Below are 26,203 nucleotides of genomic sequence, written 5' to 3' on the forward strand. Positions count from 1 at the left end.
AATAAGTAAGTGAGGCTTAGGGGATCAAAGTCATTTTTAGTACTGCGCTGTTTTACGTTACAAATTCCTTGATCCCAAAATTAAATTTCAAAACAAATATTGGATGGCACCCAGAATTTTCTAATTCTTCAAGTAAATGTATGTTTTTGTAGTTGTTTCAGGGAAACAGGATAGGCCTTTTTGAAGAGACTTACTGATGGTTATAAAGAATGAATTTTTATTAAAGTAATATACTCATATTTTATGCTGTAATCAGGGGAAGCCATTGAATATCAATTGTTTCAGAATAAAGGATTCCTACCAAAACAGCAAAATATATTATAAACCTGACTATTCCAGAACTTCATCTCAATTTTGATTATAAATCATTATCTTGTTCTTAAAGAGGAGAAGCTAAAAGAAAAAGAGATCATTATAATTGCACAAATGTGTAGTTCTATTCCTGTATAGGCAGTGTTGTTTAGAGCATAAAATGTTTAAATTTCTAGTGGCTATAGAGTACAGCATGGGAATGGGAATCACTAGGGCAGTCTTATAAACTGTGACTGCATTAGCACACTTGCTATAGTGCTATGGCACTGCTATAGCACAGGGCTATTTTTATTTATATTTATGTGCTATTTATAAATATGTGCTATTTATAGCAACAGTGCTATTTACATGAAATCTGTTATGTAACTCAAAGTGTGGGATGATATGACTCAGCAAACATTTGTTGAACACTTTCTGTGTTTCCTGTACATTAACATATATGACTGTAAGATTGTGGATGTGTGTGTAACCATAATATTATAAAAAAATATATCTTTTGATGAAAGAAAATAGATGCATATTGGTCAGTCAGATATATTACCTCTAGGTATATCTATGGCTGGCTGGCTGGATGAATGGTTGGATGGATAAATGGACAGACATTAGATATAGAATGACTGTGAAATAACCATATCCAAATAAGAAGGAAATGAAGTTTAAGAAAAATGTGATTCACTCCACAGAGATACCCTTGAATACTCCCTTATTTAAAGGAGGTTTATTTAGATTATATCATGACTTATATTGGATGTATAATAGCAAATATATTTCTTTAAAACAGGTCAGCTACAGCAGCATAAGATCATTTGATCCTGCAGTCCCAGTGGCTGGACCTCCCCAGACTGTATCAAATTTGTGGAACAGCACACACCATGTCTTTATGCATCTGCATCCTGGAACCACCTACCAGTTCTTGATAAGAGCCAGCACGGTCAAGGGCTTTGGGCCAGCCACAGCCATCAATGTGACCACAAACATCTCAGGTATGCAAAAGAATAAAGTGCAAACAGGATTGGTTTGTAATAATGTGTCCTGGAGAATATGTACTCAAAATAGTCATCTCGTTTATTAAATCTTTAATATCGCTAGCTATTCCTGATTGAAGTTCGTTAAAGAATTATGTAAATACTACTCCTGAAACCAGTATGACACTAGAATTTAAATAAAAATTTGAAACAAAGAATTATGTGAATACACATAACAATTGGTTGTATGTCCAAACCCAAAAACATCTCAGTCACTTTTAATTGATAGGGGTCCTTTTTAAAATGTCATTGTATCTTAATTAGAAGTATTAAAAGTTCATTATGAATGTGAACAGACTGATTATGCCTTTGAGGAGTTGATAATTATTATGGTATCAGAACTATTGGAAGCAGATTTTATCAAAAGAATGATGGCAGATCTTTGATCCACTGTTAGAGTGCCACATACACATTTTGTCTCTCTTTTCTATTTTCCCTGGCGTTCTGATATTTTTAATCAACATGAGTAATTCTTTCTCTTAGAAATCTCAATAAATTCATCTAAATTTCAGAATGGTAAGGTACAAGAGAACTTAAGCTGATAAACAAATATAGTTAAATTTCACATTATTTTATGCTCACAATTTCAGTTTGTAATTGACTAGGTTATTTATAGATACGATTTCTCCTTCAGTCAAGTCATCAGTTAAACCTGATTAAATTTGGCTAATAATTAGCATTGTCATATGCCCTAATTCTACTCTAGCTTATGTAATGTTTTATCTTAGTTATTTAAGATTATTAACATAAATATATATTTATAAATGTAATATTTCTATTTGGAAACATTTTGAATATAAAGCCTTAAAATTTTTATCATGAAAATATTAGCTATTCCAATATGAGCTATTTATCTTATTCTTTAAAAAAAAAAAAAGGATTTTAAAATATCATCCATGATGTTAGAAAATAGCGGTATATTAAAAATGCCAGTTCACTTCCTAATGGAATAATTCTAAATCACCCATTTAAAATACTTATTGAATCACTAAAAAATATGACCTGGTGATAGCATTGTACAGTGAAATATGTTTCCCACCCTCTAGAATAAGCCGTAGTGCTGTATTTGAATAAGATCCTTCAGTAGAGACAGTTACAAAATTACATGAACTTGTAAAACTGAGAACATTGAACAATGGGCATTGTCAAGAACCGTATTTTATTATGGTTTAGAAATGGTGTTTTTTATTGAATAAAGAATGTATAATTAAAGACCAGAACACCCATCTAACATTTTCTTTGAATTATTTAACTGCAGTTTTACTTGAATCAACCTATATGCATGGGTACTTGATTTGAACTTCAAAAACTTGATTGCAATCACTGTACCCTCAGAACATGTAGTAATCAAGCTAAGGCTAGTAAAATTTATGGTTAGTGTGGTTCTCAACATCACTTGAAATTTTAAGGTAATTTATTTTTATTTATCCCTCAAGTACAGAAATTATATCCCTCAGCATTTTGAAAACAATTTAAATAAAAGTGAAATCAAGTTATTGGAGGCATAGTATGTGTGTGTGTTTTAATACACATATATATAATCTACATGTATATACATATTTTACATACTTAATATTTGTCGATTCAACTTCCTAAATAACTCTTCAGATAATTTATCTCTTTCGGATGTCACTGTTTCTTCCTTTCCATCTGGACCATATTTTAAACAGATCATTGAAATAATCTTTCCAAGCACTATCCTTGCCTTCAGACTTATTTTTCTATCAATCTTTGTACAACATATATTTATTTCCTAAATTTTTTCAATCTAATATGTTGTATTTAGTAGGATAAAGCCCAAACATGCATGCATAATTAGCATTTGTGCCCCTTAATTTTATAGTTCCCTCCATCTACCACTCCTATCCATGAACCCAAAGTTCCAAGCCTAGCAGATGGCTTGTAGCTGTCATAACACAAAGTCCCCTTTCATGGGATCATGTCTTCAAATATTGTTTCCCATCTCCTGCACTTTATTTGAGACATTCCTGTCCTCATGCATTTTTACTGTTCTTTTAATATTCAGCTCAAGCATTGTCTAAACCCTGAAGTTTTCTCTGTTCCATTTTTCTTACTCTCAGCCCTGGTTTAGACTAGTGGTTCTCCTAAGTGTGGTTCACACTCCAAAAGCATCAACATCACCTGAAATTTTTCTAAAAATGCACAGTATCAGACTCCTTGCTGGGCCTAATGAATTAGAAGCGCAAGGGGGAAAGGCAGCAATCTGGGGTTTAAGAAGCCTTCATGGGCTTCTGATCTCACTAGTTTGAGAACCACTGTTTTAGCAAATGAACAGACTCCTCTTTAAGTCACCTAAAATTTGACTATAATTTTTTTTGTTGTTTGTTTAAGATTCTCACTCTTGGCAACTGGAGGGTCTTTCGGTTGGGCGTTTGCCTTCTGCTTGGGTTATGATTTCAGATTCCTGGGATTGGGCTCCCTACTCAGCGTAGAGTCTGCTTTTCCCTCTCCCCCTACTCCTCCCCACTGCCTGTACTCTCTGTCTGTCTGTCTGTTTGTGTCTCTCTCTTTCTCAGATAAATAAATAAATATTTAAAAAGAAAACATTTTTTCACTCTTGATAAAATGTAAATCTCTACTTTTAATTCTCTAAATGCCAGAGACCATGCTTTGTCTTTATACTCACAACACTTACAAAAATTTGACACATTGTATATATTCAATAAATGTCCAATGAGTGAATGAAATACTTTGAAATTTATATTAGATGCCATCTGTTCCCAGTTTCTCTGATAATAGACACGTTTCACTGGTTATGTCCTCCCTGAAAGATCTTTCTACATGGAAATAACCAAAAGCCATTTGAGGTTACTTTTGCACCCAATTCAAGATTAGGGAGCCCTCCCCCTGACTGCAACCATTATCAAATATTTGAAAATTTATAAGTTTCTATTTTTTAGGAATCTGGCAACTTATGTACTAGTTGATGAGAAATAAATACTACAGTTCCCATTCCCCTTTACCACACTTCCTCAATACATTTCTAGTTATTTTTCTTAACTTTGTGCAAGAGCCAATTAAAGAGTTAAGCATTTTTCTTACAAAGTGGAAAAAAAAGGGGTAATTATCATAACTTTGTTGCAGAAGGACCTTCTCATATAAAAGCAATAGAAGAAATAGGAAATTATCAATAAAATCCTATATAATTAAATATTTTTCTGCCTCAATAGAAACAAAATTTAAAAACAAGTAACAAATGGGATTTTTTTAACAGCTCTGATAAAGGTTTAAGGTAAATAACATAGGGAATGTTTACAAATCAGTATTAGAAAAGTTCACATCTGTAAAAATAAGTTGATAGGCTCCGATGTCAAAAATATCTGCAGCTGTGATTACATTTCAAATTAAAACTGGAGTCTCCGCTTTAATTTTAATTTTTATTTCCAAAGGGTGGGGGGCGGGGGGGTGCAGGGAACAGCAGCAGGACCTAACATATTCTACAACCTTTACATGGTACCCAGCACTGCCTCACTACGGAGCCTCGGGCTCGCTTCCTACCCTCTCTGCCTCCACTTCTCCCTGTGCATATCCATAACCAGGACTCCCCAGAGTCAACGCTATTCACCTCCCATCCTGTCTATGCTGGTTTCAGGGTCTCAGGAAACCAGAAGCCAAAGCACCTTCAAAAAATGTTTAGCGTGTGTGTGTGTCCCAGTTGCCAGATGACAATTTGAATTTCAACAAAAAATCGTGGCTTCATATTTTCTGCTGCTTTACATTCCCAGTGTTAACATCCATTAATAATGTTATTCTACAGACAGAAGTACATTTTAGAAAATTAAAATGAAATTGGTTTCCCCCATTCCAGATCATTCATTCATCCTGAACTGTGATATAATTGTTACTTGACAGAAACTTTTTTCTTCTCTCATTAATCACTTACCAGCTCCAACTTTACCTGACTATGAAGGAGTTGATGCCTCTCTCAATGAAACAGCCACTACAATAACTGTATTGTTGAGACCTGCACAGGCCAAAGGGGCACCAATCAGGTAAGAGGTGGAAAGTACTAGTAATAGGGAAAAATAGCAGTAGGAGAGATGTCTTCTCACAGTTGCTTAACAGTCGATATAGTGGTTCATTTCTAAGAGATGTTCAGTTGAAGATAGCTGTCAGAAAGGCTTTATTTTGGTTTTGTTTTGGTTTTGTTTATTTTTCATTTGGACAAAGCCTGAAGATAGACTTTTAAGAGTGAGGTTTGAAGGGGTTTTTGAGATTATTCATGATCTGAACCATTCTCTATACTCTGATTTAAGAGCATTGCTCTTTGATTTTTATTTTTCTCTAGTTCCATTTCATGCCACTTCTCTGTCGATATCCATGGGATATGAGCTTTGAAGGTATTTGTCAGAAATAAAAGGGGAAAATAACTCCTATCCAATGCATTAAATCTTTATAATAATTTATGAATGCTTGAAAAATAGGAAGCTTTGAGGACATAGAAGGAGATTAGTTATAATGAATGCAGCTTACCTTTTAATTCCTAAATTGTTGCTTCTCAGGAATTCCATAGTAAATATTAAAATTCAATTTGCTATTTCCTTTCAATATTAAAATATCCCATATTACCCTCATCTTGCAGATTATGAGCCATGCTGTTTTCTAGAAAATATGAGCCATGTTGTTTTCTAGAAGTGATTTGAATTATTCCAATGATTTTAATTTTTCACATTTGTAATTAGATAAATGTCCAAAACTTAAGCAAGTGTCCACGTGAAGCTTGTAGATTTGGAGGATACTTTTATTTTTATACTTCCCTTGAGAAGTAAATCGAGGCACAGAAATCAGGGCAGATATTTCAGAATTAATTCATCTCAAGTTGTTTACACGTTCATTGAGAAAATTAATCTTTGTTCTGTGTATAAAATAAATACTTTTAACCCTCTGAGAATTTTTGAACCATTCAAACAGTCCTATATCATAGGAAAAGAAGACCTTTTCCCATTTAAAAAAATTTATAATGAAAAAATTATTAAAAGAACCTGAGTCCATAAAGAAAACTCCTATTTGTTCTGTCTGACTTAAAATCTTGGGAAAACCATGCTGGAGAACAAGAGAGACAACTGAATACACTTGTAATATAAACACTTATGAAGCACGGCTCCTTGAAAATGAAAAGTACATATATAGTGCTATTCATGAATCAGTGATCTGTGAGTGAGTCTGATTGCTGATCCAGAGGAGAAAGAGAAAATGCCTCCATTCAGCATCTTTTTCTATTGACAAGTAATCAGGGTCATTCACATGTTCCTACGTGTGATAAAATTTACTTACTAGGTGTGAGTTCTGCTACTGCTATTTGAATGAGCTACCAGGTACTTGTATTTCTCATGTAAGACTTAGATATTAGAGTGAATTCAGCTTTACTTAGTGTAAATTGCATACACAATGTAGAATGCTGCATAACGTAACTTTCACTAGCTCTTTATTCATTTAATCATTTTATTACACAGACATTAACGATGTATCACATGCCTGGCACTGTGCTAAATTTTGTAAATTAAAGACAAAATGATCACAACACAACATAGCCTGTGCCCAGATTTGTCATGGACAATCAAAGAAGTCTGTAGCCTTGTAAATCCTTTGCTCATAATTGGTGTTGAGGAACTTTGTTGAATTAATGAATGTGTTATCAGTAACATGTTTTGAAATCAAAAATCTTCCTTTTACTTCCTTTACATTTTCTTATTAGAAAATTTATAATTTCCAAAAATTCATATAGTCTTAACTAGATTTTTATACAAAAATCATCCTTAATAATCCTAGATCCTTGGGGTCCCTAGGTGGCTCAGTTAAGCATCTAACTTCCGCTCAAGTCATGATCCCAGGGCCCCGAGATCGAGCCCCACATCAGGCTCCGTACTCAGAGATTCTGAGTACATCCAGAAGATGGAGCTTCTCCATCTCCCTCTGCCTGTTCCTCTGCCTACTTGTGTGCTCTCTCTCTCTGTCAAATAAACAAATAAATAAATCTTTTTTAAAAATAGTAATTCTGTATCGTCTTTCTCCGACACAGAAATGTACTTCTTTGTATTTGTTGGGAAGACATTGCACCTTCCCTGGAATTGATTCCCATGGCTGAGAACTCCCAAATTTTACATAGTAGGAGATTAGGGTTCAAAAATTAATTTACAACCAGGAATACTATAGGAAGAAATAATTAAATTATGTATAAACAGCTAGTTTAAAAGAATGTTACTAACAGGGAAAAAAAAATCTGCCTTCCAACTAATATTCTAATCCCATCTTGTCCATCTGTATTTTACAATGACTTGCTCAACTATCTGGGAGTACCCGTAGATGGGGACCAGGTAGCAGGACTAGACTTGTCTTGTTGACCAATGTGGCCTCAGATGAGCCCTGCTTCCTTTATTTTTTGAATCTTCCCAGGACATAGTCCTGTCTCCTTTCCTCTGATCACATTCCTTCCTTTGATATTGCTACCATTAACTGGAGCCTTATCTTGAGGCTTATCTTGTCCAGTACTCTAACTTCTTTGAAAATAAGGACCCAAATTAAAGTAATCAGTTTTCATAGCACTGTTATTTATGTCTGATACTTCCAGTCTTTGATTTGTTTCCCATCACTTCTTCAGATTCTTTTTTTTTTTTTTAAGATTTTATTTATTTATTTGACAGAGAGAAATCACAAGTAGTTGGAGAGGCAGGCAGAGAGAGAGAGGAGGAAGCAGGCTCCCTGCCAAGCAGAGAGCCCCATGCGGGACTCGATCCCAGGACCCTGAGATCATGACCTGAGCCGAAGGCAGTGGCTTAACCCACTGAGCACCCAGGCGCCCCACTTCTTCAGATTCTTGAAGCTATTTTATTTTTCAGCCAGATTCATATTTATGTCAGCGTATTAGAATCTCTTATCTGCTAATGCTTGCTGCCATTCCACTCGGTATGCGGCCCGTCTTCTCTCCTCCCAATAAAAGCTAAACCTATTTACCACCTAGTTAAACCTCCTGAGATCCTACTGCACCATATTAGTAGCCTCTGCCAGACTGCACCCTAAGATCCATTTGTCCCAAGGCCAGTGGAAATACCTAAATCATTCTGCTCTGGTCTTCCTAATGTCAAACAAACTCCAGTTCCTGAAGCCTCTTATCGTAGTACCTTGTTACAGAGAGTCTGTACGTTGAGTTCAATAGTGTTATCAAGAAAGCCAAAGTTACCAATAGTTACTATAAATGTATTGATTCCAGTGACATTCAATATGCACCAGGGACCAAACTGGATACTTGGGACAGAAATCCACATAAGGTGGCTTAATATGTGCCCTCGACTGTTAATTGCAGACTCAGAAATCAATGAATGACAACAATGCAGTATGAGAAGTGAAATGACAGCAGTTAGAAAAGGTGGTACTAGAGCTGAGTTTTGAAGGAGATGTAAGAATTAGCTCAGCAATGGGTCACTTTGAAAAGAAGGAGGTGGTTGCTGAGAAGAGAAGACACAATAATCCTCCCCAATAATTGCAAAGCGAATGGTTGGATATGTGACAGCGTGGTGCACTCCAGAACTGCAGGCAGCTCAGATCATTGAGAGGGGAGGGCATGTGGGAGAAGAGAGGTTGGAGAAATAAGCAAGGGCCAGAGGGAGAGGCTGTTTAGTGCCCATCCAACAACTGAAGGTGGCCACAGAGCGACTGAAAGCGGAGACTATTATGAGCAATTTTATGCTCCTGGAAAGATCACTCTGACAGAAATGTAGAGAATGAATTGGGAGTAAACCAGACTGAAACCAGTCCCAACACAAGGTGCTGTTGGGCCACATTAAGACAGAAGCAGTGGAAATGCACGAGGCTGTGACTCTTTCACGAAGTTTTACACAAGTAGGAGAGATAAAGCTCAATGAGAAACTGAAGGGAATGGAGACTTAAGGTGAGAAATGGTAGCAATTTTTGAGAAGTGGTACCAAAGCAAAAAGTCTTCTAACAATTCAAGGGTTTTTTGCGTTTTTTTTTTTTTGAGGTTATTAAGTAATTACAAATATTTTTATTTGTTGTATTGGATTGCTGTCTAAAACCAAAAAGGCATGCTCTCTTTGGAATGAGTTCTTTGGATATTAGAAATTATAATATATGTTTTATATATATATGTATATATATATATATATATTTTTTTTTAAGATTTTTATTTATTTATTTGAGAGAGAGACAGTGAGAGAGAGCATGAGAGGCGAGAAGGTCAGAGGGAGAAGCAGACTCCCCATGGAGCTGGGAGCCTGATGCGGGACTCGATCCCGGGACTCTGGGACTGTGACCTGAGCCGAAGGCAGTTGCTTAATCAACTGAGCCACCCAGGCGCCCTGTTATATATTTTTTGCATTTCATTCTAAGGCATCATGATGTACACAGAGCAAAAAATGCATCTCTCAGTATCACTGACCACTGTATTCTTCGGCTCTCCTTTAAGACTGGTCTTAACATGACTACACGCTAATATTAACATGTGCAGTACAATCCTGGCAAGTGTGAGGGTTTTTTTGACAAAATTAATTTTTGAATATATAATTATTCTAAAGGCTGAAAGTTGCTGTCTGACTTACCTAGACCTTTGACTCTCCTTACCGACTTTTTAAGATCTGTCTCTAAAACTGGCATCATTCGACAGTCATTAGTATGGTTCAGCATGAATATCACCCACATTTAGAACCAGTTCCCTAGAATGCATAATTTATTTTCCCTTTTTTAAAAAACATTTTCCATTTTTCATAGATGGATTCAAATTCTAGCCTGAGTAGATATAATTATAAATTATAGTGTGTAGAATGTCCCACTTATTAAAAGATTGACCCGATGTAGCTGTGTTTTCAAATAATGAACACAGCAGCAGCATATTGCAAAAATACAGGGGAGAGCCCCTCAACGGTGAACTCAGTTTATTATAAGATGTAACAAATAAATGTGTATTTAACTGCAGCATTTTCCAAATATAAGCTTTACCTATTTTAAACTGCCAGGAAGCTACGTGTTCTAGGGTGACTAAATGTTTATTTTATAGGTAGAACCCAGTTTTTCAGTGTATTCTTAGTTAGGTAATTAGTAGATAGTCGTGAAATGCAGTCAAAACCACCATTTCTTTGCAGCCACTCTGGAAAACAGTATGGAGTTTGCTCAAAAAGTTAAAAATAGAACTACCCTACAACCCAGCAATTGCACTACTAAGTATTTACCCAATGAGTACAAAAATACTAATTCAAAGGGATACATACACCCTGATTTTTATAGCAGCATTATCTATAATGGTCAAATTATGGAAACAACCCAACTGTCTATCGGCTAGTGAATGGATGAAGAAGATGTGATATGTATGTATGTATATACACCACACACACACAGAATATTACTCAGCCATAAAAGCAAATGAAACCTTGCCATTTGCAACAGCATGGATGAAGCTAGAGAATATTATGCTAAGCAAAATGAGTTAGTCAGATGGGGCACCTGGGTGGCTCAGTTGGTTATACATCTGCCTTTGGCTCAGGTCATGATCTCAGAATCCTGGGATCAAGTCCAGGCTTCTATTCGGGGGGGGGGGGGGGGTGCCTGCTTTTCCCTCTGCCCCTCACTGTGCTTGTGTTCTCTCTCTCTCTCAAATAAATAAAATATTTTATAAAAATTAAGTCAGTCAGAGAATGTCAAATACCATATGATTTCACTCATATGTGGAATTTAAGTGACAAAACAAATGAACAAAGGGAATAAAAAGAGAAACTGAGAAACAGACTCTTAACCATAGAAAACAAACTGATGGTCGCCAGAGAGGAGGGCAGGGAGATGGGTGAAATGGGTGATAAAGCTTAAGGAGGACACTTGGGATGAGCACCAGGGACTGTATGGAAGTGTTGAATCACCATATTGTACACCGGAAACTAATATTACACTGTATGTTAACTAACTTTAATTTAAATAGAAACTTTTTAAAAAAAAAACACTATTTCTTCTACAGTTGTATTAGGTCAAGAAATTGTCTGATGCCCAGTGATAGTTTAACAGAAATACAGGTGAACATTTATATCTGTATCTGTATTAGTTGGAGTTCAAGCACTGTATGTTAGAGTTGCCCCCCACCCCCAGTCAGTTCACAGATACACAACCTGAAACATTAGAACTACCACCCTCTTCCATTTGCAGAATATCCTTTTTCATCTCAGGAATTTGAAGAGATCAGATAGTTGCACCTGATATTTTTAACTGCTGCTATGACATCGAACTTACTTGAATTCCAGATAAAAATGCTTTGAAATTTAAACTAAGACAGAAATCATCTTTTTGACCGATTTTGCCTTCTTTTTATCCTTATATACAAGCTATATGGTCCAAGTAAAATCTCTTAATTTATTCTACAGAACCGCAGTAGGTAGATGTTTTTTACTAACAGAAAATGAGAAGAGTCTTGACTTTCTATTAAATATTCTCTCCAGCCCTTTTTTAAAAATTTTATTTAAAATCAATTAAGTAACATATAGTGTATTACTGGTTTCAGAGGCAGAGTTTAGTGATTCATCAGTTGTGTATAACACGCAGTGCTCATGACATCGCTTGGCCTCTTTATGCCCATCACCCAGTTACCCTATCCTTCGCCCCCTCCCCTCCAGCAACCCTCAGTGTGTTTTCTATGGTTCAGAGTCTCTTATAGTTTTTCTCCCTATCTGATATCATCTTCTTTTATTTTTCCCAGCCTTTCCCTATGTTCATCTGTGTTGTTTCTTAAATTCTACCTATGAGTGAAATCATATGATAATTGTCTTTCTCTGATTGACTTATTTCATTCTCTTAGCAGAATACCCTGTAGTTGTTGCATCCATGTCATTGCAATGATAAGATTTCATTTTTTGATGGGTGGTAATATTAAATAGACATGTTCAATCCTGTTATTCCTTATTTCCCTTATCCTGCTTTAGTTTTCTTTAGAGTGCTTATCTTGACATACTGTGTGTTTTTTTTAATTCATTTATTTGTATTTCCTACTAGAATGTAAACTTCATGAGAGCAGAGACTTTTATTACTGTGTTCATTGCCTTAACCTCAGCACTTTAAGGTTAGCATAGAATGGCACTGAATAGACATCTGATGAATGAATAAATAAGCACTTGACTGGAAAATAGGATAGCCACTATCTTTAGCTAAATACCAGGTAGTATTTTTAATGTAGCATATCAGTGATAAGCACAATAAATATTATAAGACAGTGGTTTGAGGCCTTTTTCAAACCCGCAATTCCGGAGAAATACCTCTGATGGTCTCCTCAGTGCATCTGTATCATTATAATTTGTGGGTGGATTGAGGACTAAATTGAAAAAGCATCCCAATTGACTCTAACTTATACTCCAGTTTCATCCCTGATACCTACCTCCACCTTTAGAATAACCTCCACTGGCTTTAGAAGACAGAGTAACACTAAATGAACTAATCAGAGAAGGTTTTATAGCAGAAGTAGAAAAGCTAGAATCTCTTCAACAGGATGTTCAGTATGTTTAGTAACAATGGTCATTCAAGTTTGAAATGAAGAATATACAACAGGAGGTAGTGAGACAAAGGGTGGAGGGATAAGGTAAGAGATGTGGTAAGATATTAACCCTAGTGCAAAAAGTATAGATTTTTGACAGTAGGAGGGCTCCACATAGTTTTGACAAAGTAAAAAGTTAGAGAAGAGTGGTTAATACTCAAAGTGGTGGTTTAGGAAAGTATGAGCATTTTGAAAAATGGTTCTTTTGCATTCTTCATGAACAGCTCATGGCATTTTAGAGACTGAATCGATGGTGTGATGGGTGGATGGGTAAATGGATGGATAGAAGTTTGGATGAATGGATGATTGGATGAATGGATGGATGGATGGACGGACGGACGGATGGATGGATGGGTGGGTCCCCGGAGAACATGAAGAAAAAAAATGAGGGCAAGAAAACTAAACGTAAAGTTTAGTTTTAGTAAATATGGACGTAAAGTTGTAAATATCCCCCTAATGGTGGAAGCAGTGGGAATGAAAAGAAATGGCATATTACAAGGGAGGTAGAACATGGTTAAAATAGAATTTATTAAAGTTAATGTCAGGATTTTGAGCTTTGTTGATTCAGAAACTGATCCTTCTTCTTACGGAAATAAGGAAGCCCTGAGGGAAATGGCTTGTGTGTTTAAGGAGTTAAGAGATGAAGCACAGGGAGTATGATGGTCACCAATATATTTAAGCCTTTACTCTGTGGATCCTGAAAATGTTTGCATTAGGTCCATATGAGCAATGGTGGCTGTGCGATCTCAGGAAGTCTACTCATAAGAAAAATAGCAAAACACTGGAGATAGGAAATTTCTCCTAAAGATTTAAGGAGACATTTTAGATATGAAATGAGAGTATACAATTGTATAATTCATTATTTGCTATCACTAAGAAGTTGCACAGCCTAAAACTAAGACCAGATTCTCAGAGGTTTTATTTACTAATGGGTTAAAAAATATATATTAGGCTGCATAGTATTCCATTGTGTATATATACCACAAGATGGGATTGGGAGGGAGACAAACCATAAGTGACTCTTAATCTCACAAAACAAACTGAGGGTTGCTGGGGGGAGGGGGTTTGGGAGAAGGGGGTGGGATTATGGACATTGGGGAGGGTATGTGCTTTGGTGAGTGCTGTGAAGTGTGTAAACCTGGTGATTCACAGACCTGTACCCCTGGGGATAAAAATATATGTTTATAAAAAATAAAAAATTAATAAAAAAAATAATAATTCAAAAAAAAATATATATATATTAGGCAGTTGTAGGTAATTTTGATTTCAGCTTCAACAATTTTAAACATGAAACCAAGCAGGCTGTCTACTACATGTATCATTTAATCACTTTTTGAGCTAATGGCAAAATCCCCTTATTTTTTTTAGTCTTACGACTGAAGGAAAATTGTATGATGAGAAGTCATCATTTGGCGTCCCAAAAAACTATATACCAATGTCTAATCAAATTAAAGTATAATAAAGTGAAATCATTTTTAGTTTTTTAACATAAAGAAACCATATTTTCAGCATCAAGTGAAGATTCATGATGCCAGTATATTGATTTTAACTTAATCATAGAAATATTTTAGGGATGCCTGGGTGGCTCAGTCCATTAAGCTGCTGCCTTCGGCTCAGGTCGTGATCCCGGTTCTGGGATCCAGTCCCACATCAGGCTTCTTTCTCAGTAGGGAGCTTGCTTCTCTCTCTGCCTCTGCCTGCCACTCTGCCTGTTTGTGCTCTCTCTGTCTCTCTCTCTGAAAAATAAATAAATAAAATCTTTTTTAAAAAAAGAAATATTTTAAAACTTTAATTAAATACAAAATATGGGCAGAGTGAATGCAGCTATTTAAGTGGCATTGGGATATTTTAAATTGCTAAAGTACTAAGCTCAAACAATATTTAGATCCAGCTAGAGTTAAATACCGTTCAGTAATTAGACAACCACAAGGATGGAAAAGCATTGGCCCATTTCATGTAATCAGTCAAATCACTTCTAATTTGATTTCTCATTCCTTATTTTCTGTCTTTTAGTTAATTTGTATTGATAAATAAGAAAGTAGAAGGTGAAAACAGACTTTTTTAAAAAGTGGAAGTATGTAAAAAAAAAAAAAAAGTGGAAGCATGTGCTGGACAACAGCCTGCTCACACAGATTAATCAATGAAGGGAAGAAAATTTCTTTTAAAAAAATGAATTTTATCATTTTTAGTTTGGGGTTTCATCTCAAATTCAGTGAGCTCTTTCCCCAAGACTAGATTGCACTGTTTCTTCTTTTAATCCTCTCCAGCATCATCAGTTTGCTTTGGTCCTAATAGATGTGGAGAGACGAGCTGTCTTAGATGAAATTCTTTAATTTGGAATGTACAACCTTTGTCAACTATGTGACAGAATTAGTTAAGACTATTTACTAGATTTTCTGGATTTTTCTAGAGATATTGGATAATGGATGAGAAATTTATTTTTAGGGATTAGGTGAAATGATTAACAAGTATGAGCAATTATCATTATTGCCCAGTAGGGCAAGAATACGATGTTAGGCTTGTTTGGGGAGTGTGCATATGTACGTCTGTCTACTGAAGAATATGTATCCACAGGATATGCAGTAGTGTAATATACAAATATAGATTCTAAGTTGAAAATAAACAGAAAAAAAAAAGATTACGTTTGCTTAACACAGCATATGTCAATTGTGACTCCTCTTTCTCTGCAAGAGCTATGCTTATGTATGTCCTGTATTCTATTTTATTTTTTTAAGATTTATTTATTTATTTTTAGCAAGCTAGAGAAAGAGGGTGAGAGAAAGCATGAGCGGAGGGAGGGGCAAAGGGAGGGAATCTTCAAGCAGACTCCTTACCCAGTGTGGAGCCTGATATGGGGATCAATCTCACAACCCAAGAGTCGGAGGCCCAACCAACTAAGCTACCCATGCGCTCCTATTTCATTTTAAAATTGACAGGTGTCGGGGCGCCTGGGTGGCTCAGTGGGTTAAAGCCTCTGCCTTCGGCTCAGGTCATGATCCCAGGGTTCTGGGATCAAGCCCCACATCGGGCTCTCTGCTCAGCGGGAAGCCTGCTTCCTCCTCTCTCTGCCTGCCTCTCTGCCTCCTTGTGACCTCTGTCTGTCAAACAAATAAATAAAATAAAATCTTTAAAAAAAAAAAATTGACAAGTGTCTGTTCCTTGGACCCCTCAGAGAGCCTGTATCCTGTCAGTAGTATTCCTAGGAGCTTCGGGACCCAACTCATCCAAAGTACAGAGAACAGTGGACTAGACATGATTTCAGATAACAAAGCCTTCTGCCTTAGTTGCTTGCCCAAAGCAAGATTTCTGACATTAATACAATTTCTGTTCTATTTCTACAGGAAAGGCAACAGATAGCAAACCACCAAGTTCTTAGCAATATTTTAATGGAAAATGGGAACTTGAAATATTAGAGAAGAAAAGAAAAACTTTATAAAACTTATTTCTTTTAACCTCTGAAGGTTTTCTGTTTGTAGGCATAAAAGAGTTTATGCTAAGTTAGAATTTTAGACCAGATTCTAAACCAATATAAAATTTTATTTTTAATTATCATAAATGCAAATTCAGTTTTTCTCTCTCTGTCTCTCTTTTGGTATGTCCGTCTGTCTCTCTACTCTCTCTGTCTCTCTCCCTCTTCTTTCTCTTTATAGAAGTTCATTAAGAAAAGATTCTATCCCGTCTGGAGAGTCATTCAGTGACTGTTGTCCCTAAATAGAATGAGCACATTTGCCTAGAGACAACCCTCCATACGGCTTATTTGTATTCAATTTACATAAGCAACGACAATGCATTCTTTCTTAATTTTCAGGGATTTTAAATTCATTAAAAACATATAAAATATATGAATAATGCCAACTTTCTCAGGTGTATATTACCTAAGAAAAATTTGCCCGAAGAACATACTACAAGGAAAGAATAATATTAATATACCAGTTTCAGCAATTGATGTAAAAAAAACCCATTAGTGATTAGGCAGACCTTTATTTTAAAGTTCCGTTATTTTTTCTTTACTTTTCTCTGTAAAATAATAGCTATTGTGGAGAAGTTTTGAGAATTTTAAGAAAGGTATTAGAAGGTTTAGGTTCGAGCTTTAATAGGGCAAATGCCATCTGTTTCTACAATTTGTAACATTTTATTATTAACAACGCTAGAAGAAGGAAGCAGTCTATTTCAGTGGCGAGGACAGATTTCTGTCCATCTGTGCCCGTGTTGCTGCATGCCACTCGCGCTTTTGATCTGCATAGCTCTGAGCCAGTGTTGATGCCGTGGCAAGGTCAAGAAGGGGAGAAGCCTGTCACCACATTCTGTCTCTAATGTGATGACAACCCCACATGGGTACTCGAGCCCCACCCTGAGGCACTCGTTCTGTTGGGCCTCAGAGCAAGGCCTTCCGGACCATGATCTCAAAGGAAAATGCTAATTTTAAATATTTAAAAATATCAAAGAACTTAATCTGTTACGTGTCTCTCGTTAATGTCAAATCTCCTAAGAAGAGGGCTCATTTGTCAACATTAAAAAATGGGTAGAATTCTGCAGTGATTTTTCTTACTTTTTTTTCCAGTTTCTTCGTATCTACGTTGAGTTGCAGGGAAGGAGAATCCCCACGGGATTCTATTTTAGTGCAGGATAGCTGGGGAAAAAAGCATGCAATGGGTTAAACGGACTTTAAAGATTGAAATGTTGCATGTTAGTATTAAATACCACTTTCTTTTTTTTGAGAAATCTTAGTATATAGAATCTCTAAATGTGTGCTTTTTTTTTTTCTTTTTCCAAAAAAGTGCTTATCAGATTGTTGTGGAGGAGTTGCACCCACACCGAACAAAGAGAGAAGCTGGAGCAATGGAATGCTACCAGGTCCCCGTTACATACCAGAACGCCCTGAGCGGGGGTGCGCCATACTACTTCGCTGCAGAACTGCCCCCAGGGAATCTTCCAGAACCCGCCCCATTCACAGTGGGTGACAATCGGACCTATCAGGGCTTTTGGAACCCTCCTTTGGCTCCACGCAAAGGATACAACATCTATTTCCAGGCAATGAGCAGTGTGGAGAAGGTGAGCTTCCTTCAAAATTTGCTTTTTCACAGCTCTGAGGAAAAACTGCAGTTGAATTTTATAAATACCCAGTAGCATGTGTCAGGGGGAGAAGAAAAAAAAAAAAAAGAAAGAAAGACGAAGGGGAAAAAACACACCCATGTGTAGGGGGTGTTGTTCCTGTTCTCAACAGTGTGTACAGTTTGGGGCGGACTGTCAGGTGGAGGCGCCAAGCATGCTCCGTGGCATGGGATTCCTGTTTCCTAGTAACTGCTTCCCCTGCAGCCTGCTTCAGGAAAGCCCACCAGAACAATAGTGAGCAAAAGGATTTGAAAAGGTGGGTGTTCTGCTGCTGGGACTCCAGCCCCAGTAAATACTGGGCATTGTTCTGTCTCCTTTGCTCGGTGGTGGCACACTTCAGAAGATTAAATTTACTGCAGGATAAACAGAATGCGTGTTCCACAGCAGGCTAATAAACCCTTATAAACTTTTCAGAGGGTACAAGCCAAATAGTAAATAACAAGTAACAATCCTCTGATTACAAAGTAATAGGATGCCTGTGGTATATCTGCCAGAACCTAAACAGAAGGCTGCCTGGAGATGGCCGGGTGCTGTGCCATTAGAGAAGTCTGTTTTCCATTTCCCCAGTTGCCCCTCCTTTTCCCATTTTGGACACAGTTGTTTTTGAACACTGCCACTGATCCCAAATGAATATTGAAGAGGAAGACACAACAGGAAGATAGAAACTACCGGTGGTTCCATATGGGGGGAAATAACCTGGCCTTTCATGCCTCGTGCTGGTTCTCTTTCAAAGATTTTCTTTCCTAAAACTTATTTAATATTTTTTTTCAGAGAGGGATAAGGAAAAAAAAAAATGTCAAGAATAGAAAACTCCTACAATTTAAAACCCAACAGAAGAATGGCATTTTTGTGTACTTATAGCTGTATAGGAAATTTCTGGGTTTGAGTAATTGAGTCCCTGAGGTGGGTTCCTGGGAGATATTGTGAAATAGGTGATAGCCAATTGCAACAGTCATATTATACCTTGGAATAGTTGAGATAAAAGACATATCCAATTGGATTTTCTGAAGGAGTCGTGAGAATTTAAGGTATTGAATGGCTGCTTTCTAATGAAAGCTCTATCTTTCTGCTTACCCACATTTCTTTGCCAGTATATGGCAAAGAAAAATACAATGGCATCTTCTAGGATGTACTTCAAAGCGACGGGCTGCCCGTGGTTGAAAACGTTATTCTTATCTCTTCTCTAGTTTATTTTTACGTAAGTGGGAGTCTTTTGAGGCAAGTTGGCTGCCTGCCTCCCACATGCCCATCATTGCACATAACTGGTACAACTGGGCTGCTTAAAAGAGAGAAGACCATGGAAGTTATTGTTCTATTCTGAGTATAGAGTAGCATGGTGGCAGAAAACAGTTCTGCATTTGGGTATTCATCTTTAGAGATGTGAGTGATTCTCAATTAACTTTCATTCCTGGGTCTGTAGTATAAGGGGAGTGCTAATGAATGTTACTTATAAAGGATTTTCTCTGGCACTCTTTAAGAGCCTTGATATGAATGTTCTCTTCTAAGTGTTAGTATATCTACATGTGGTTTAATCAAAGTACAGAGTAGCAACAATATATTTCACGGTTATCTTGGCAAATACTTTGAAGATGAATGTGGTTCCTACTAGCAGAGACTGGAAATCCTGACAGAATTAACAGCAGTTGCTTTTAGGATCAGAATCCCTTTGGGCCTTTGTAGGAATGTGAAACAATCTCCTGGAGTGGACTGTAAAGGCCTCAAGACACAATTAAGTAATAGAATGCAAAGTTTTGTTTTTAACTACTAATTCCCCCTCAGTGCTTTGTTTTGTATAATTAAGAGAAAATTATAAACTCTTGGCTTGTCAATATATAGAACTACTCAAAATGGAGTTACAAATACCTCCTAAAAACAAATAGTCTGTGTTTTGTTCACTGGCTTTACCATCTTTTCCAGCCTCTGGTATGTTCAAAGATATGAACTGAAGGAACGAAGTCCTGGAGGTGTGTGGTGTGCGCCTAGAAGTGCACTTCACCACATAGTGCCACATCACCCCATTACAAAAAAAAAAAAAAAGAAAGAAAAGAAAAACAAAACAAAACAAAAAAGAACCTGAAATAATCTTTGTCCTTTCTCATTTCAACTTTGCCTTCCTCAACTCCATCTATCTAGCAAGAGTAGGAAAATAGTCCCAATGAGAAATCTTTTTAACCCATAATAACCCTTAACAGCGAAATTAAAAAGGAAAAAAAGAACAGATAACTCATACTACAGCCGTGATGCAACTTTTGGATGATCTTTCTAACTGTTGTCCTTGAGCTCAGTAGTCATGCCGGGATCCAGGTGAGGGTATGGGATGTTCAGCTTTGGTCTGAGACTACAGCTGTGTTGTGAAAATGAAGCTGGTGTCTGGGTCCGATTTGTATTTGCTTTGCAAACACATATTTCTTTCTAATTGTATAAAAAGTACGGTAAATACAAAGACAGTGCTTTTACTACATGTCCCAGACAGGATAGCCTGTTTGATTACAAGATAAAAACAGGACACCTGAATTTTTAGAGAATACTGAAACCATTTTAAAAGTTCTTACTTCAGATTTTTTAAAGATCTCTCTGAGGATACACTTCAAAAATAAAAAATTTCCTTGATATTGCAATTCTGCTCTTCTTAAGCCTAATTTATAACCTGGGATTATGAAATAGGAAACATTGTCTATACACTGACTGTTCTCTTTCATATTTCACTCCATCAGGAAACTAAAACCCAGTGTGTACGAATTGCTACAAAAGGTAAGAGGTTTGCCTTTTTTTTTTCCTCTTGAGATTCCATTCGCCCGCGTTTTAAAATGAAAGAGCTTTGTTCCCCCTCAGGGCTAGTTAAATGTGACACTTCTTTTGCAGAGTGTTTGTAGGAGGCTCAGGTACCCAGGTACACCGCCAGTTATCGGACTCACTTGGGTGTCTCTAGCACCTCATTGGGTGCTACTTTCCATCCTCTGGTCCTTGACTGGAGAAATCCTGTTATGAGGATAGGAAGGATTTAGAAAACCTTAGACGGGCTCATTTCTGCCATTTAGTGTCTGAAAGGTCTTATGCCGCTGATCAACCAATATATTAGGAAAAGCTCAGCAATATCAGCTCAAAATAGCAAGTTGTTTTTTTTTAAAAACCTTTGTTACTTTCTGTGGTAAACACTCAGACATTAATAGGAGCTGAGCTAGTACTTGCATGTGTAAGAGCAGAGATGTGGAGACCGATCCTTATCTTCCTGAGTCGTGCAATTCAGTTGAAACTATTTTGCTTTTTTTTGTAACTTAAGAAAATGGTTTTAATCCAGCTCATGCCAAGGAATTAGATCTGTGATGGCTGACAACCAGGGTAATCTTGCTGATGTTGCATATTACAGCTTAGTTGCCTAGTTTCTTTAGGGGGAAACATTTCCATCTTTGAATGGGTATTTGGAGTTCAGGTATGAGAAAGTCTCCTGCGTTCACTATGTTTATAATCCTTCATTGAAGAGTTCTTTGTACCAATGAGAGAGAGGGCTGTTTAGTGTATTCTGTCAAAAGAAACAGGAAAAAGCTATCCCCATGCAGACGTGGGACTCCGCACAGGGTTGGTGCTCTGGGTGGTTTCTGCCAAAATTAGTATTAAACCCACATTCATGAGCAGTAGTTGATTCATTTGGGGTAGAAGTGAATGACCATATTCTGTTTGTGCTGGCATCTTTCCTTTCATCATTTTTCTCCATTTAATCACCAATCTGCTCAATTAAGCATTTGTGTTTTACTCGTGATTTGTAAAAGCAATAAAGAAAGACTTTTCCCTTGACTCATGAGAAGTAATAAAAAAGCTTAATAGAAAAAAATGCCTTTTTTAAAAAAACTCAAATACTAAGTCTCCCCATAATTTTAAAAATTAGGCAATATTTAATGAAGGGGAAGAGAATATATACAGATATATATAATGTACAGGCATTTATTTTATTTTAAAAACTTAGCTTGTAGATCAAAAAATTAGGGTTCAAATTTTAGAAGGCAATGGCAGAAGACTTTTAGATATATAGCACCTATGCTTTTCCAGATTTAAAATAGAGTCAGAAATACAGAATGGTCTCGCATTATCCTCCAACAAGGTCTTTAGATATGGTCATTTTACATTTCTATAGCTGAGAAAGGAAAGCTATAAATGATTCTAAAATTTTAAATTTTCATATTTTGTTATTGAATTATTTGCATTTACACAAGCTGTTTAAATGTCATTTTGTCCCTATCTCAATACATATAAAATTATAATGACAAATATCACATGATATTTAGACTGTAGGAGAGGTGAGATTATGGAAATTGAACTTACCATGTGGCATACAGTACTTGCCAGAAACTAAGAGGTAGCGAGAAAGAGTTCATTTATGGTATTTTCTGCTTTGTCTGGTAATCTATCCCTGCTATTCTTCTGAGTCTCAGGTTGACAGTGTGGCTTAATGAGTAAGAGAAAAGGACTCTAGCCCTGGACTGTCTAGGTTCAAATCCTGACTTTGCTCCTTACTGTTCTTTACTCTTGGCAAATTATTTATCATCCTCGGGACGCCTGGGTGGCTCAGTTGGTTAAGCAGCTGCCTTCGGCTCAGGTAATGATCCCAGTGTCCTGGGATCGAGTCCCACCTCTGGCTCCTTGCTCAGCAGGGAGCCTGCTTCTCCCTCTGCCTCTGCCTGCCATTCTGTCTGCCTGTGCTCACTCCCTCCCTCTCTCTCTCTGATAAATAAATAAAATCTTTAAAAAAAATTATTTATCATCCTCAAAATAACAATATTAGAGTATCCTTTTACAAATTATTTTGAGGATAGAAATAGTTTATATATATGAATATATATATATATATATTCAATCATGCCTAGTATAAAATTTAATTGCCATTTTATCATCATCATAATTATTACAATCATTGTGTACCTTACCTCAGAAGGACATACTGTATTCTGCCCTCATCTGTGGAAGATACATTCCAAGACCCCAGTGGATGCTTGAAACCACAGATAATATCAAACCCTATATATACACTACAGTTTTTTCCATCCATGCATATTTATAATAAAGTTTAATTTATAAAATAAGCACCATAAGAGATTGCTAACAATATCATAATAAAATAGGATAATTATAACAATATACTGTAATAAAAGTCATGTGACTGTGACCCCTCTTTTTCTCAAAATATCTTACTTTACTGTACTCACTCTTCTCATTCTTGTGATGATGTGGCTTAACAAAGCCTACTTGATGAGATGAATTCAGGTGAATGATAGTAAGCTACTACTGACCTTCTGACAGTAAGTAAGGATGTAGATCATGTTTCTGGACTACAGCTGACCATGGGTAACAGATATCATGAAAAACAAAGCTGGATAAGGGGGGAACTACTGTAATTTGTGTTATGTAGTTATGAAATAAATATATATAAAAACAAAACTGAATTTTTGTGATAGAGATTACTTGGCAAAAAGTGGGGTTTTAATTTAATTCCTTTTCTGAACGTTTAGTATTTTTCCATTTATGAAAAACCACACTTTTTAGTTTAAAGTCAATTTATTGCCTGATTACATTTTGAACTAACACCATACAAGTATTACTCAGCTTTGGAATAAATTTTTTGCTATGAAAATGAAAAAGTTTCTCACAGAACATTTTGAAGACAGACTTAATAGTCAAAATGGCATAACCATATTGACTGAGGAAGAGGCATGAAGGAAACTTTTGGCCAAGGAAATTGTTGAATATGTCATAAGAAAACACAAAGGTAAAAACCCATTAAACTATATACTTGAAACATGTGTAAGGGTACCTGGCTGGCTCAGTCAGTAGAACAGGTGACTCTTGATCCTCAGGATTGTGTGTTTAAGCCCCACACTGAGTCTGGAGCCTACTTTAAAAGTAGGCTACTGTGCTAATTTAAGGCACTGAAAATTCTTATGGGAATGTGAGAGAATATAAAAGCCAAGAACAATTAGCATACACAGTAGAGTAGCATGATGATTTTGAAAATTTTTTGACATGTGAGAATTGTTCAAAAAAATTTCCAGTGTATATTGTTTCCTGCCTTATTGGAACTCATTCCTCAAGATGGCCATAATGACTATACAGACTTTGGCTTGATTATTGAAAAAAAAAGTTTGAAGTAAATAATCAAGGCTATAATGTCCGAAAGGAAGAGTGATATGAAAATGTTATGGGGCGAAAGAAGAAGTGTTCTGGAAGTTGTGTTTATTGCAGTTGAGAACAGTGGTGCTGCCTTCTGACTTGTGTGTGGGTAAGAAGTCATTGAGAAGTTTATGTGTTGGGAATGAAGTGGAAGGGCTGATCTCAATTATCATGAGAAACATGAAAGTCATTCCATTTATAAAATAGCATATCCCAAACTAAAATTGTTGCAGACCTATGAAAAGGACTTTAATCAAAAGTATCTTGGAAAAGAAAAGGAGAGTAAGTTTCAGGAAAGGTTTTTGTGGTACCTCAAAGAGGAGGGACAGCACTGGGAACTCGCTTGTGCAATGAGGTGGGCATGCCATGCAGCTTCACGTACTCAGTGTGCAAGTCTCTCTAACCTCCACTGAAAAGAGTGCTTTAGGTTGTTTAATGATAGTTTGCTCTCTGCCCTTTTACATATAATTTATAACAGTGCTCTAAATCCATATATACATATACACATTTATTTGCAAATTAGTAGCTAAGATCTTGTGCTTTGTTGCCATAAATAATTTATAGTGCAATAACTATTCTTCTCTTAAGGAAGTTAAGAAAAGTAATGCCTCTGTGGTTAGATTTAAACACCGATTTGTGCAAATATTATATAAATTATAGCAAAATTTACTCAAATAATTTTCAAAAAGTACTTCACAAATGGATGTTATTCCACATCTCCATTTATAAGTAGTTTGCTGTGGCGGACTGTTGTCTACTCATTAGCCATTCTTTGACTTCTTCCAATTTCATTTGGATATCAGTATTCTAATCATTCATTTAGCAAATATTTATTGAATGCCTATAATTTACCACACAATGTTCTAGGCTCTGGGGATAAAGCAGTGAAATAAAGAGAACAAAGACCTTACTTCTGTAGAACTTAAGTTCCAGTAGAGGAAACAGACCAGACAAAACAAATAAATGTGTGATATGTCAGAGGGTGATACCTTCTTTGGAGATAAATAAAGCAGTAAACAGGAGATGGGAAATGCTGGGGCACATATCTAGGCCATAACTATTTCACATACCGTTATCAGAGAAAGACTCCCTGGTAAGGTCAAGGACGCTAGGGAGGAATCCATGTGGTGAAGGATCACACAAGGCAGAGGGAACACCTGCAAAGACCTTGAGGAGAATGTGTCCTTGGCTGCTCAAGAAAGGTAGGCTCAGACTCAGGGGATGAATCTGATGGGTCCAAATCAGCGGTTCTCAAACTTCACCATTAGTAGAATCATCTGGAGGGCTTGTTAAGGAGATTGCTAGGCCTTAACCCCAGAGCTTCTATATCAGTAGGCCTGGGGAGGGGCCCAAGAATGTGCATTTCTAACAAGTTTACTGCTGATGCTGCAGGGCCCACACTTTGAGAACCACTGATCCAAACAAATTCCATGCACCTGGCCAGTGATTGCTTTAGGGTTTTGTGTGTTACTCAGTTTTTATCAGGGAGATCTAAGAATCTGTCTTCTGTCAGGTATTCTAACAAATTGGCTCCTTCCTGATTTATAAAACCAAGAGCAATCTTCAACCCATCTTTCTTATCTTGGGGCATTGTTTTGTAAAGTTGTGATATTTAGAAAATTGAGAGCCAACTGGGTTAAAAAGAAGGGAAAGTCAAGGAAAAGAAATAAGCCAACTCCAAGCCCAAACAGCTCTGAACTTTTGAATTACTCGTTGCTAGAACTCCTTAACCCCAGATAGTTATGTTTGAAAAAGCAAGTCTTAATGAAAATCACTACTTGTGGGTAATTTGTCCCCTGCAGCAAATACTGTGTGAGCTGATGTTAGATTTTTATTTTACTTTGGGAATAATATCTTTAAAAATAGTGATTAGGATCCAATGTGATATGTCAAGGACCGATTATTTCATTCAGTGATTGCAAGAAAGCACCTAAAACCCATATAACCTAATCACTACCAGTGGCATTTAAAAAATAGGGAATTCCCTGGGTAACTGGGTGGGCAGTCACATACTCTCACGCTCTCTCAAATAAATAAATAAATAAATAAATAAATAAAT

The 26,203-nt window shown here is 36.5% G+C and overlaps 1 protein-coding gene across 7 annotated transcripts in view; it reads left to right on the forward strand.

Moving 5' to 3' along the window:
• PTPRK (protein tyrosine phosphatase receptor type K) overlaps window positions 1-26,203 on the forward strand; it is a 560,500-nt gene that overhangs the window by 443,954 nt on the left and 90,343 nt on the right. For all 7 annotated transcript variants that reach the window (XM_082729854.1, XM_082729853.1, XM_082729857.1 and 4 more), the window contains exons 10-13: window positions 1,094-1,295; window positions 5,245-5,350; window positions 17,652-17,925; window positions 20,700-20,736. In XM_082729854.1, the coding sequence (XP_082585980.1) occupies window positions 1,094-1,295; window positions 5,245-5,350; window positions 17,652-17,925; window positions 20,700-20,736 (619 nt within the window). The remainder of the gene's footprint in view (window positions 1-1,093; window positions 1,296-5,244; window positions 5,351-17,651; window positions 17,926-20,699; window positions 20,737-26,203) is intronic.

This window comes from Mustela nivalis (assembly GCF_964662115.1).
Source record: "Mustela nivalis genome assembly, chromosome: 5".
NCBI lineage: Eukaryota > Metazoa > Chordata > Mammalia > Carnivora > Mustelidae > Mustela > Mustela nivalis.